The sequence below is a fragment of the Tupaia chinensis genome, unplaced genomic scaffold (assembly GCF_000334495.1).
Source record: "Tupaia chinensis unplaced genomic scaffold, TupChi_1.0 Scaffold147554_1, whole genome shotgun sequence".
Lineage (NCBI taxonomy): Eukaryota > Metazoa > Chordata > Mammalia > Scandentia > Tupaiidae > Tupaia > Tupaia belangeri.
Window position 1 is genome coordinate 336,325 of NW_006207406.1, and position 14,937 is coordinate 351,261.

Consider the following 14,937-nt stretch of genomic DNA (forward strand, 5'->3'; position numbering starts at 1 on the left):
CGGGTCAAGGATTCTCTCTTGCACGTAGTTGAACCCAGAAAGATACAGCCTAGGGGACAGCTGCAAATTATCTTGAGACCAGAAGGGGAAAGCCAGTCTAAGAAAGGGGTCAACATAGAGAAAGCAGAACCAAGAGATAGGAAGAAAGAAAAATGGGATCTAGAAGGCCTAATCTGAGTACCTGTGCCCAGTCCAGCTATGTCTGGAATCTCAGCTCTGGATTGTTTACACAGAGTGACATTTCTCCTTTCATTTTTTTGCTTAACCCAATTTGAGCCTGGTATTTCCCCCTTCAACAGAAGAGTTCAAATCGATTCACTCTGGTTTTTGATGCCAGACTTGCAAGACTCTAGATTTATTACAGTAAAAATTGAGATGGTCTCAACAATGCCCAGACTGAAAAACACAGAATTCTGTGCATAAAATCTAGAAAACAAGAAATGGGTGGGGCCAGAGGGTGTTGCAGCAGTAAAATGAGATGCTCTGATGGTAATCCCCACATGAGAAGGTTCCCAGTTCAAGTCTAGAGGCCTCCCTAAGTACCAGCCACGTGTGTACCCATGATCATGGCTAGCTGAAGCTAGGGGTGGATCAAGACCTCATTGAAGGGGTCAGAAGGTGGCGTGGTATTTGGGGCCAACCATGGTTCAGGTCCTGGACCTGGCAGCTTGCTTTCTCATTTTCCCTCTCTCTCTGATGACTATAGCAAGTTTAATAATTAATAAATAAATAAAATAAATCTTTTAAAAATAATTATTAAATTAAATTAATTAATTGATTGATTTTAACTTTGACTCGAGAAAGACAAAGTGAGGTAGAGAGAGAGAAAGTGAAAAAGTAAGCCACCAGGTCCAGGACTTGAACTGTGGTCAGCCACATGGGAGTGCCAGCCATTCCTTTCTCCTGTCCGAGTACCTGTTGTCCATGCAGCTAAATGCACTGCATTTTCACTTTGGTTTTCAAGCCCTGCAAATGTACAAGATTCTTTAGGAGAGCTCCACACTCCTTGCAAACGCAATACGTACTCACCTGCATGTTATACAGGGGCTGCGTCGGTGCGTTAACTTCTCTCAGCAGACGACGAGATAAGTCCCTTAGCTCTAAAAGTCTGCAGACAAGCTGAGGCTGCAGGAGTTTGGCCACGGACTTGGAGGACCTGGATATGCTGTTTAATCCTTGAAGTAACGTTCCCCGATTCACCTTGGCTAAAGCGATAGCCATTCGAATTCTGGATGTTTTCTGTGTGGTTTCTCTTTTCTGAAAAACAAGCCTTGGAAAAGTGACTGATGTGTGATTGTTCAATGCATTATTAAAGTCTATCTCTGACAGAGACCAAGTGCCATAGAACCACACTGCACCCAGTACTGTGTATAAACTCAGTGGCCAATAATTACACACCCGCATTCAGCTCAGAGATGTGTCCTCCATGCACTTAAATCTTTATACATATATGCTACTTTTTTCCTTAGAATGAATATCCAGATTATAGTAAACAGCCAAAATATAAAAATTTTTCGTTTTTCTCTCTGGATTAATATCTTTTTCTGATTTTTAAAAAGAGCTATTGTGGGGTTCAGCAGGTGACAAAGTAATTAAGGTACTGGCAGATTATACTAAGCAGCCAAAATATACAAATTTTTTCATTTTTCTCTCTGGATTAATATCTTTTTCTGATTTAAAAAAAGAAACTATTGTGGGGTCAGCAGGTGACAAAGTAATTAAGGTACTGGACTCCCACATGACCAATCATGGTTTGAGCCCCAGACACAGCGGCTTGAAAATCATGGTGGCCTGTGTGAATGTGTGCCCAAAATCGCGAGAGGAGAGTTGAGGAGAAGAGATTGCAGCGTGGTCATTCCCCCTGGGGAGTGGTTTCTCACTTTCCCTCTCTCTGGCGTCTGTCGAGCACATGTGCCCTATGGCAAAAATCAAAAACTAAATAAATTGGAACCAATAAATGGCATAATGGGTACATAGTTAGACTCCCACACAGTCAACCACAGCTAGATTCCCGGACCCGGCAGCTTAAAACTCATGCCAGGTACGTGTACATGCATGTCCAAAATCCCACGAGGAAAATGGGGATGGGATTGCAGCTCTCTGGCAAGGGCACATGCCCTATAGCAAAAATCTCTCTCTCTCAAAAAAAGAAAAAATATATATATATATATAAATAAAGCTCTTGCAAAAGTAAACAAGAATTCTTAAATATTATTCAACGTTTGGGTTATTCAAGTAGTAATGCTTACTCAAAACTACTACAAATATTTTCCCAGTTTTCTTTACATTTTAAATGATGAAATAGTGAATTGGAGAAACTACTTACAATGTGGTTAGACTATATTCTAAGCAACGGACAAGCATTTCCATTATTCATTTAAGTCATTTAATGGGCCGTTCTGGCTTCTTAGTATGTAACTCAGAAAAAAAGCATTGGTTAATAACAAATAAGTAACTTTGAATATCTAAATACTTACTGTATCTAAATATAGAAATGTAAAGTATCTTTTGTTTTGTTTTTAGTTTTTGTTGCAGGTCGTGCACTCACCAGAGACAGGGAGAGGGAAAATGAGAAATTGCCCCCTGGGGCGATGGCTGCACCTTAATCTCCTCTAGTCTATTCTGGGATTTGGGGGACACACATGTGCCTGTTGTGATTTTTAAGCCACCGAGTCTGGGGCTCAAACTGCAGTCAGCTATGTGGGAGTCCAGTGCCTTAATCATCTTGCCACCCTGCAAAATATATTTTAGGCGGATTTTTTTTTTTTTTTTTGCCTACAATGAACATATATTTATCTAAGAGCTAACATCTGTATATTTACTTACAGTGTCTCAATTTTACCCTGAAATAACTTTATTATGCTATTCCTCTTACTGTTCAGCATTTGCCATTGATGATAACCAAAAGCTATTCTAGCCTGTCGATAAGGACGTATGTCTGTCGCGTGTGGTGCCCTGCTGTGGTCTGACCGGTTAATGTTACTGAAGAAGCCTATTAGCCCATGGGTGAGCTCACCGCTCCTGCTCAATACTAACAGAGAACGCGATTTATAATACACGGTGGCCTGCTACAGCTGCTTCACTGCTGAGCCACCCCGGACAGGAGCAGTCCTAAAAGCAGTGACATGGCAGGTAGAGAAGCGAACAGCATGAGGTGATACTATTACCCCCCCGGCTGCGAGCACCTCAGCGGCCAGGGCTCCTGCACATATGGGTGGTTTCTCCTGTGACTCCATGCTTTCCTGCACCGGCCTCCCAGCGCCTCCTCAGTGGAGCCGCTGGAGTAAGTTTGGTCTTACTGCTCACTTCAGCTCCATTGTGCTTCGTGTGAGTAGAATGCATTATCATGAGGAGAGGGCTGAATTTCCAGGGCAGACGGGAGTGGGCACGCGCAGTTCCACCTTCAATGAAACTGTCACTTGTTCAAACATTCAGAGTCACATGTCAGCATGGCGCAGTTTCCTCATCTTCTTTTTGTAAGTTTCTTTCAAAAATCCTGACGCTCTGTACATGTCGACCTGGAGTCCCTGACTCTACACATCAATTGTGTTAACGGACCTCGAGTGATTCCCAGAACGTCACACTGTAAGGTTCCATTCAACCTTCCCCTTCTTTTTTTGTTTTAATTTTTGCTATCAGGCATGTGCACTCTCCAGAGAGACAGTGAGACAGAGAGGGAAAGTGAGAAATCACTCCCCACACCCAGGGGTGGCTTCACTACAATCCCTTCTCCTCCACTTTCCTCGCAGGACTTCCGGGCCTGCAGGCTCATGCACCCAGCATGTTCTTTAATCTGCCGGCCCAGGACTCCAGCCGCAGAGTTAGCCATGTGGGACCCAGCTGCCTTAACCGCCATGCCATTGGCTTACGCAAGCCTTCTGCTTGTTTAACACGGTCTTTCTGAAATTTCATCTCCGTATAAAAATAAGCCTATTCGTAATTGATAATTTATTAATCAAAAGTAGGGTTCGCATAATTTGGGTTGACCAAAATATGTATACAATTTATTATAAACAACATTTCAAAGCTAATTATTTAATTTAACTCTATTTATTACTATTACTTTTTAATTTGACCAGAGAGAAAGAGAGAAAATGAGAAAGCAAGTCACCAGGTCCAGGATTTGAACCACAGTTGGCCATGTGGGAGTCCAGGGCCTCAACCACCACACCACCTGCTGGCCCCTATAAACAACATTTTTAAAAATTTTAGTGCATTATGATAATATTTTAGCATTCTCTGTATTATCTTCCCTATCTTTGGCGTCGTCGTGAATTTCTGGCTTTTCCTGTGGACTCCTGTCTCTAATGAATATGGTCTTTGTTTCCCTTTAACAAGCAGTTGTTACAGTTAGCTGTGCTTTCCTTCATAGTTTAAAAATTGTTCTTTTTTGATATTTTCCTAGATACATTTGAAAGAATTGCTACTGTGACAACAAAATGTTTCTGATCATCTTTATTTTCCCTGCCACAAAATACCCAATGGACTCTTTCCAGAGAAGACCTCCTGGTTGCTTTTAAGAGGAGTACTGTAATATGGCGAGTGAGTGCGTGCCATGCTCAATGGTTCTGTGTTGCTCTAGGGATATAAAAGTGACAACGGAGAAGAAGCTATTTACATTCCTGTAGATCCAGAATGAGGCTTGGTCACAAATTTATGGTGGTGATTGCAATTCACTCTTATTCTCAGTGAGTTACTTTTTTAACTAGGTAACTAGCTCTAGCAAGAATATTTTTATTGTATTTAAGGTTCTCACCATTGGGCGCATACACTTGCAGAGAGAGACAGAGAGAGGGAGAGTGAGAAATCACACCCCAAAGGGGATGGCCATGCTACAATCTCTTTTCCTCCATTCTCCTCCTGGGATTTTTGGGCACACACATGTGTAAGACTGTTTTTAAATAAAAGCTCTTTAAAATTTTTTAAAGATACTAGCTTTTCTCTTTTGTTTATAACCTATGCTATGTATGAAGAACTTCAAAACATTCACATAAAATGGAATTGAAACTGTGATTTTATTTCAGTGCAAAAACATACAATTTTTTCAGAATACAAATTTTCCACAAACTTTTTGAAGGTCCTGTGTATTTTCTTACCAAGCTATGTGTGTAAATTAAAATGTTGACCCCAAATCAGTAAGTTTACATTTCTCTCCCCCAATGCACACGTCTTTTTTCCCTCTTTATCTAGTATCCCAGAATTGGAGTTGGTTGTGGTGTACAAGTTCAAATGGTTTTGTTTGCCATCACCGTTGTTTGGGCACATCGCCAGTGGCCAGAGCAGAAATTTCAACCCCCTACAACCATCACACCTCACAGGCACACAATGGTACTTAACAGTCATTTATCAAAGGAAACAGCATCAGGCGATTCCAGAGGGCCAGCCAGGCGATGTGGTGGTTAGGGGAGATGGATTCTGCTGGAGCCATGGGACCAACTGCACGGTTCAAGTCCCAGAACTGGTGGCTTGAGAAACACTACAGGCATGTGTGCGTGCATGCCCAAAATACTGAGGAGAATGGAGGAGAAGGGACTGCATGGTTGTTTTCCCCCCTGGGGGGACACTTTCTCACTTTCTCTCTCCTTCTCTGTCTTTTTCTGGTGAACACATGCACCCTATAACAAACTAAAGAAAAACAATTGATTCTACAATCCTGCTTCATCTTATCCATCTGAGCTCCATTCTTTGAATGTATATCCTGATTTCTTTTTCTTTTTTTTAAAATAGAATCATGCCCATTTCTTTGTCCTAGGCAATTTTAATGGTGGATTTCCATTTCTATTGCTTCTGCTTTTTACTCTTAAAAATTCACACTGGAGGGGACCAGCAGTTAGCGTAATGGCTATGTCGCTAGACTCCCATGAAGTCGACCACAGTTCACATCCCGGACCCGGTGGCTTAAAACTCACGCCAGGCGCGTGTGCGTGCATACCCAAGATCCCGAGAGGAGAATGGAGGAGAAGGGATTGCAGTGTGGCCATCCCCCCTGGGGGGTGATTTCTCACTTTCTGTCTCTCTGTCTCTCTCTGTCTGTCTGGTGAGCGCATGTGCCCTATAGCAAAAACCTCTTTAAAAAAAAAAAATCACACTGGATGTATGTGTTTCTATGCCTGAAATCCCGAGAGGAGAATGGAACAGGGACTATGGCATGGCCAATCCCCTTGGGGGGGGAGGGTGATTTCTCACTTTCCCTCTCACTGTCTCTCTCTCTCTCTGGCTAGCACACACACACTATGGCAAAAGCCTAAAAATTTTTTTCTTTAAAGATTTACCAGGGTCAGCAGGTGACGTAGTGGTTAAGGCACTGGACTCTATGTGGTCAGCCATGGTTCGAATCTCAGGCCTGGAGGTTTGAAACTCATGCCAGGTGCATATGTGTGTGTGCCCAAAATCCCAAGAGGAGAATAGAGTAGAAGGAATTACAACATGGCCATTCCCCTCAGGGGTGATTTCTCACTTTCTTTCTTTCTCCATCTCTTTCTGTCTCTCCAGCAAGTGCACATACCTTGTAGCAAAAAAGAAAAAAAAAAAAAAACCTGCCAAAAACAAAAAAATACAAAGATTTACCAGTGACATACTATAGAGCGTTTTTGTTGTCCATTGCTTTTCTACTGGACCAGGATGTAAGTTGGATGACAGCAGTACTTAATAGGTAGTCTATAAATATTTGTTAAAATGAAAGTTAAGTATCAGAAAATATAACAAGTTGATAAATATCAGGAATAGGGGGCACCAGGTGGCATGGTGGATAAGGTGCTAGACACTCCCACATGGCCAGCCACGGTTCGAGTCCTAGACCTAATGGCTTGCTTTCTTTCCCTCTCTCCCTCTCTGTCTCTCTCTCTGGTCGAATTTAAATAAATGAGTGAATAAATAAAATAAAAATAAACAATTCTTAAAAATATATATATCAGGGGCCAGCAGGTGATGTGGTGGTTAAGGCTGCTAGATTCCCACATGGCTGACTGTAGTTCTAGTCCCAGATCTGGTAACTTCCTTTCTCGCTTTCCCTCTCTCATTCTCTCACTCTGTCTCTCTGGTTTATATGTATATATATATATGTATATATATACACACACACACACACATATATATATATATATATATATATATATATATACATACATACACACACACACACACACACATATATATATTTATATATCAGAAATACACCAAATGTTACAGTATAAACCACCCAGATATTTTTCAGTACAGAATGTACTCTGCAGCTTTCACAATGATGATAGTATGTCATCAGAAACAACTCACCAAAGACAAAAATATAACTGAATTATAGAACATTCTAGTTATGGTCATATTCTCCATATATTTAGAAACCCCAATACCACTACAAGTCATTTCTAGACATGGGTGCATCCTCAGCAGTTTTTGTTCCACTTTGTTTTGTTTTTGTTTCATTTTTCAATTTTTGTCAGAGGGTTTGTGTGCTGGCCAGTGAGAGACAGACTGAGAGAGGGAAAATGAGAAAGTACCCCTCAAAAGGTGTGGTTGTACGGCAGCTGCTTCTCCTCCATCTTCCCTCCCTTTCGGGATTCCAGGCACACAGGTACACACGCGTGCTGTGCTGGCCATGTTTCTTAAGCTGATGGGTCTGGAACTCAAACCATGAAGTTGGCCATGTGAGAGCTAGACCTTAACCACCATGCCGTGGGCTGGCCCTGCCCCACATTTTAAAAACAAGTAGAGAGAATTCATTGTAGACATCAAATTCTTTAGATGTAAAAATCCAAATTTTTGAAACAGATTCAAATATGTTCTATTCAAAACTCCCTACTTAGTAGTATATGGTTCAATGCAAAATAATAACAGAAAAAAAAACACCTTTAAGTATTAAAAGCTCACAAAAATCAACCCTATTTACCATAAAAGATTTAGCTCATTCCAGTGTCATCTGAATTACAATTTTTTAATTCCCTGATTAGCGTACCTATTTCTTTGTTCAAAGTTAAAGGTTTACAGGGCTGACTCTGTAGCCTGGAGTAGAGGGAGACAAATCCCACATGGCTTACTGTGTGCTTGCAGTCCTGGACTTGGTGGCTCAGAAAACACTCCAGCGGGCTGTGTGTGTGTGTGTGTGTGTGTGTGTGTGTGTGTGTGCGCGCGTGCGCGCGCGTGTGTGTGTCCAAATCCTGACTGGAGGGAGAAATGGGGAAGGGACTGAGGCATGGTCATACCCCACGGGGAGGTGCTTTCTCCCTTTCCTTCTCTCTCTGTCTTTCTCTGGCAAACACACACATCCACTGGCAATTAAGTAAAGGTTTACTATTTTTAAGTCCTCATGTGGAAATCATTTGCAATTTGCAAATGTAAACCTTAAAAAAATGACTCTTTACTAAGGAAGTAGCTACTAAGGGTGTTGAGGGCTGAACTGTTGGGGACAAAAGGTTGAGAGGACTGGACCTCAGAGGCCACTCCCAAGCCAAGATGCTAAAATTAACTTCCTCAGCTCCAGAAAAGAACTTTGCTTCAAATCTTTAAGAAGAACTATCTAGTAACCACTATTCTGGGCATACTCCTGCTTACATAGTCCACCATCACGCCCATAAAATCGTTCTTTGCTCCAAGCAAGCAAGACAGCCTTTCCCTAAGTCAATAGATGCCTGGCAGAAAATATTTACATACTAATCACAAAATTTAGAGAGTTTAAAATTTAATTCAATTACTAAAGCCTTCTAGATATCCTTAAAACCATTTCTTCTACTGTGTTCAGGAACATACATCACCCTGGAAACCATAAAAACAATATTTTGCAGCACTTACAGTCTGACGTTAAAACCAATTTAGTTACCAGTTAAGTATTAGCACTGTTTTCTGGATAGTTTATTTTTGAAGAGCAAATCACTTCAAATGTGCCATAATATCCCTTAACGACTCAGGTTTCGAACCCATCTCAGCAACACATTCTTTAAAGTAAATGGTGGGAAAAGAATAATGTGTTTTAAAAGTTAAACATAAAAGTAGCTTCAACATTATGCTCTTCTCTGAGTGGTGTAAATTTCATCGAAGTAAATTACTTTGATGAGTGGGAAATAGGAACTCGGTTGTTTGGGGATCAGAATATCAGTTTCCCCATAGACCACCCTTATAGCTCTAGTGATAATGAGGCTAATTAGAATGTAGAAAGAGATAACGAGAGTTGTAAGGAAAGTGGTACTTCTTTGATGAGATAAAACTCCAGTTTCTCTAATGTTGGCAGTGGTAGGAGACTCACAGCTTGGGAAGGCCAGTTCCAGGCCTCTCTGGCTTCCTAATATTTGCCTTGAGGCTTTACTGGTAATAATTGCCACTACTTGGGGCTGGCAGGTGGCATGGTGGTTAAGGGTGCTGGACTCCCACATGGCCGACTATGGTTTGAGTCCTGAACCTGGTGGCTTGCTTTCTCACTTCCTCTCTCTCTCACTCTTTGGTCAAATTAAAATAAATAAACTTTAAGTAAAATAAAATAATTGCCACTACTTCATAAGCCTTCAACGTTTGACTCCTGCACGAAGCATGGATGCCTGCCCACCTGTCCCCCAGTACTCCCCAGCATAACAAAAAAGTCTTCAATATTCCAAAACCCTACATCAAAGCTAGGAGGCTAAAAAGAGGGAAAAAAGTAGACAACAAGTCTAAGATACAGAACCACAAAATCCAATTTGGTCTCTAGAGTTCAATTTTGTTTTGTACTAAAGGAGGGTCTTGCTCTGTTGCAATCCTCCTGTATCTACCTCCTATCCCACTGGGATCATGGGTGCACGCAGTGGCCGCAGTCTTGGGGTTGGATCACAGGGAAAACTACACTCTAGTATCGCCTCTCCTCAAAGTCTAGACCCCAGAGAGGGAGCTCGGAAAGGAGAAAGCACTTGCCTGCCCTGACAGCCGAAGGCCAGCCCTTGGAGTTGCAGTCCTGCTTCCTATCCAGCCACGCCTCCTCTTCCCAGGATGACCCACACTGCAAGGTCACTTCCCCAGGGCTACGACCTTCCAGGCCTTACCACAGGCTCTTCTCAGTGAACTGCAGTGGAGTCCGTGCCCATACAATGAGCGATTTGTACAGGGGTTGTGCAGTCCAGCGGTGCTGTCTGTAGGAGCAGAGACGCGCACATCTTGGAGCAGCCAGTTCCCCAAGTCTCAGAACTGTCCATTGCTAAGCAACGCAGCAGGCCCGGACAGTTAAAGCTCCTGTGACTCGATGGTAAGCCAGAATGTCTGCCAGTTCATTCGCGTTTAGAAACGAGCGGGTTTTGTAATTGGAATCATTTGTGCAGATAACAATCACCTAGTCAGATCACAAAATGGAAAGCTATTTTGTCTAAACAGGAGTTTACGTACACAGCAAGTATTACTGGTGAGTAAGGTTCCATTTCACCCACTAAGCATTGGTTCCTTTTATTTTTTATTTTTATTTTTTTTTTAGAGAGAGATTTTTGCTATAGGGCTCGCCAGAGAAACAGAGAGACAGAAAGCAAGAAATCACCCCCCCAGGAGGGATGGTCACACCCCAATCCCCCCACACCCCAATCCTCCCACACCCCAATCCCTTCTATTCCATTCTCTTGGGATCCTGGGCACGCACACACACATGCCCAGAATGTGTTTCAAGCCACCGGGTCCAGGACTTGAACCACAGTCAGCCATATGGGAGTCCAGTGATGTAATCACTATGCCATCTGCTGGTCCCTAGCATTGGTTTAATTTTTATTGACATGGAGGATAACTTTTAAAAATATATCTCATGGGGCCAGCAGGGGGCTTGGTGGTTAAAGTGCTTGGTGGTTAAAGTGTTCGATTGCAGTTCAAATCCTGGACTTGGCGGTTAGTTTTCTCATTTTTTCTCTCTCTCTCTGTTTATGTCTCTCTCTGGTGAGTGCACATACCCTACAGCAAATTTAAAAATAGTAATACTAATAATACATAAAACTAAATAAGTAATTCTTTAAAAATATACATGTATATACATTTTTCCCATCCTTAACTTCTCTGGCGATTCTGATAGCTGCTAATCCCTTCATTCTTTTTCTCTATTCCTTTGATTTATTTTTTTAAACATTGGATGACTTTTTAAAAATTATTTATTTACTTTTATTCATTCATTTTATTTTTAATTTGACCAGAGAGATACATATAGAGAGAGAGAGAGAAAGAGGGAAAGTGAGAAAGCAAGCCACCAGGTCCAGGACTCGAACCATGGTCAGCCATGTGGGAGTGTCCAACACCTTAACCACCATGCCACCTGCTGGTCCCTCCTTTGATGTTTTTTAAAAAGAATTATTTAGGGACCAGAAGGTGGTGTGATGCTTAAGGCACTAGACACTCCCGCATGGCCAACCACGGTTTAAGTCCTGGACCTGGTGGCCTTCTTTCTTACTTTCTCACATTTTAAATTATTTTTTCCTGTTGTGTGTGTGTGTGTGTGTGTGTGTGTGTGTGTGTCTGGGTAAGTTAAATGGATAAATAAAAAATAATTATTTAATTTTATTTATTACTTTTATTATTTTCCAGTTTGCTACAGGGCATGCGTGCTCACCAGAGGGAGAGAGACAGGGAAAGTTAGAAAGCAAGCTGCCAGGTCTGGTACTAGAACCGCACTCAACCATGTTAAGGTAGTGCTTTAACTACCACGCCACTTGCTGGCCCTCCTTTGGCTTTTATAGAATTCAACTCTTACCTCTGTGAGAATTCTCTTCCTACCTCTGACTTCCTGTTGACCCCTTTAAACGGTGGCATCTCTTGGACTCTCTATTCCTACCCTCTTAAGCAATGACGTTCAGCATTCTGGTTTAACTATACACTACGCGTTGATGACTTCTACGTATATACCTTTAACCCAGACTTCTCTGGAGCTTCCAACCTACATAATTAACAACCCTAATCTATGACTTGGACAGAATATAGCATAGCCTCTTAAACTGTGATCCAATTAAATTATCAGAATCTGTAATATGCTCTTCTCCCAACCACTCAAGAAATCCAGTCTTCCCCAACTTTTCCATATCCTTATCTCACACTGTCCGTTTTCAAAATATGCTAAATATCTTTTATATCTAACCCGTTCTCTGTATTCCCATCAACAATGTTCTTCTTCTTCTTCTTTTTTTTTAAAAAAAAAGAGTGGGGGGAGTGAGAAATCACTCCCAGGAGGGATGGCGATGCCACAATCCCTTCTCCTTTGTTCTCCTTGCAGGATCTTGGATACGCACACACATGCTCCAATGTGATTTTCAAGCCCCCCGGTCTGAGACTCAAACTGCGGTCAGTCATATGGGAGTCCAGTAATGTAACTGCTATGCCAGCTGCTGGTCTCAGCAATGTCCTTATGCTTAGCTGTCATTTGCAACAGAATTTTATAGGAAGTTTTGATTCCATCTGTCCTTCTTACACCAGAGAAGTATTTTCAAAGTGCAAAGTTCATTTTCATCCTTTGGGGCACCATTTAAACATCTTTCCTCTACAAAGCTTTCTCTGGCCATTCTGGGGAGAGTCATTCACTCCTCCAAATTAGATAGGCCTCTACAATACAGCATATTCTAATGCAATTACTTGTTTACAACTGTCTCCATTAGATTAAACTCATTGGCTAAAGGGATCATGACCTTCATGTCCTAATCACTGTATTTCCTCTCTCTAGTTCCAAGCAATAATAGGTATCTGATAAAAATCTGATAGCTGGTTATCTGGATGTATACACACACACACACACACACACATACACACACATATACACATATATACATACACACATATATGCATACACATACACACATACATATACACACATATATACACATACACACACACACACATATATATATACATACACACACACATAAACAAGTATATATAATATAGGTATAGATCTAATATCTTGCCTTTGGAATGATATATATAGACTTTGTGATTACTATGTTTTTCTTTCTTTTTTCTTTTAATTTCTATTCACTTCTACTTATTATTAGTTTCTAATTTGACCAGAGAGAGATAGAGAGTGAGAAAGGGAAAATGAGAAAGCTAGTCTTCAGGTCTGGGACGCAAACCATGGCTGGCCACGTGGGAATCCTGTGCCTCCACCGCCACACCACCTGCCGGCCTCTGTGATTACTGTTATTCAGAGTGGACTTCCGTTTACTCCCAGGTTCTGGCTATGTACCTCATTTTTAATTTCCAAGGGTCTGATTTCCGGATAAGTAGATTGTTACTGTACCATGTAACTCTACAGCATATTCTTTTCTCACTGTGATCAACATGACTGAAACACACTTCGGTGTAAACTGTGTGCGTTCCAGTGCGGCTCGCAGGTTACGCGTATCCCCTAACAAAACAAGACAGTGCTTTTCCTCCACGGCTGTATGTCTCTTCAAAACTCTCTACCACTCTCCTTCTCCACTCCTAATATTTGATCAGTTTTAAAGCCTTTTAGAACAGATGTTGAAAAAACTACATTTTGTATACTTTGTTTAAATTGATACCATTATTATTTTTCCATATTAAAACACACACTCATGCTATATTTATCTTTCCAGTTTTACAATGATCTCAGTTAAGCTTTTGCACCAATCTAATTGCCATAGATATTAGTTAGGTATATCTAGATATTTCTCTCATGTACATTAAACAAATCTTAAGTAAACTACATGGCATTTGTGGCTCCGAGAGACTTCCGGATTTCCAGTGGCACAGCCATTGACTTTAAACTTAATTCACATATCTACCTCTCTTTCTGGTCCACAATTTCTCTGCTTTCCATAAGCCCATTTGAAATTTGTTTTTCCAGACAAAGTTAATGTTTTCTTGAACCCCAAGCACTTATCTCAAAATTAAGCATTAAATAATTGATATACTAAAAATATTTTTGTGTTCTTTTCAAAAAGTTATTGCATCACATTACCTGATTAGACTGTGATAATCTTAGGATGGCAGGAAATTCATCTTTAAACTCATCTATGAGGTCCATGATTGCTTTCTGGATCCCCTCAACTAAGACAAAAAGAGATTAGGAAGAAAAAAGTTAAAAACATTCCCCAAGGGGACCAGCAGGCGGCGTGGTGGTTAAGGTGCTGGATTCTCACATGGCTGACCATGGTTGGAGTCCTGGACCTGGCCGCTTGAAAATCACGCAGGCCCGTGTGAGTGTATGTCCAAAATCCCAAGAGGAGAATGAAGGAGAAAGGATTGTAGTATGGCCATCCCCCTGGGGTGGTGATTTCCCACTTTCCCTCTCTCTGTATCTCTGTCTTTCCTTCTTCCTGTCTGTCTCTAGCAAATGCATGTGCCCCTCGGCAAAAAAAGCCTACAAAAGAAAAAAATCCCCAAAATGATTCAAAAGAATATGTAACCACCAGGTTCACCTTCTAAGAGACTGAGAAAGCAAGGGAACCCTTGGGGACTTTATTCTACCCATATCCCTTTTACAAGAAAGTTACATATACTTCTTCCAGAAAAGTTCTTCAACACCTGCCCACATATCCATCCAACAGGTTTGATTGGCATGATGAGCTCTTGCTTGGGCTCCTGGCGCTCAGCAAGCTGGCAGGCCTGGGCAGTGCTGGTCCCGCTCCTCCATCAGCGAGGCATGAGGGGGCCTTCCCTCAGGAACAGGAACGAGGCAAGGACAGAACTGCAGCTCACTGCAGGAATTCTTTGTTACTGCACAATGGCCTCTGAGAACTCCCGATGGAATCTTCCGAGACCACTCTGGCAAGGAGAGACGTAAGAGGAGGAGTGAGGGGACTGAAAAAGGAGCCACAGTAAGGAGGCCAGCAATATCAATGGAATTTTGTCCCAAATTCTGCAGTGATACTTCAATTAATGGATCGTCTGAGAACAAAGATCTCTTTGAAAAGAGCTGGCATGCACTTGAAAAGAACTGCTTCACATATGATGCCAAATGGAAAAGAAAACCAGTGGCTAATTCAGAAAGCCTCTGAGCAGATT

At 41.6% G+C, this 14,937-nt stretch overlaps 1 protein-coding gene across 3 annotated transcripts in view; it reads right to left on the reverse strand.

Moving 5' to 3' along the window:
* Window positions 1-14,639, reverse strand: part of SPATA9 (spermatogenesis associated 9) — a 33,364-nt gene extending 18,725 nt beyond the window's left edge. Inside the window, exons 1-3 of one of the 3 annotated variants that reach the window (XM_006169852.3) lie at window positions 14,458-14,639; window positions 13,892-13,980; window positions 1,030-1,257 (exon numbers count right to left, since the gene is read on the reverse strand). In XM_006169852.3, the coding sequence (XP_006169914.1) occupies window positions 1,030-1,257; window positions 13,892-13,980; window positions 14,458-14,473 (333 nt within the window). In that variant the 5' untranslated portion in view covers window positions 14,474-14,639. Of the gene's footprint in view, window positions 1-1,029; window positions 1,258-13,891; window positions 13,981-14,426 lie in introns of all 3 variants that reach the window. The other 2 variants (XM_006169851.3, XM_006169850.3) reach the window with 2 other exon arrangements.
* Window positions 14,640-14,937: the final 298 nt, after the last annotated feature.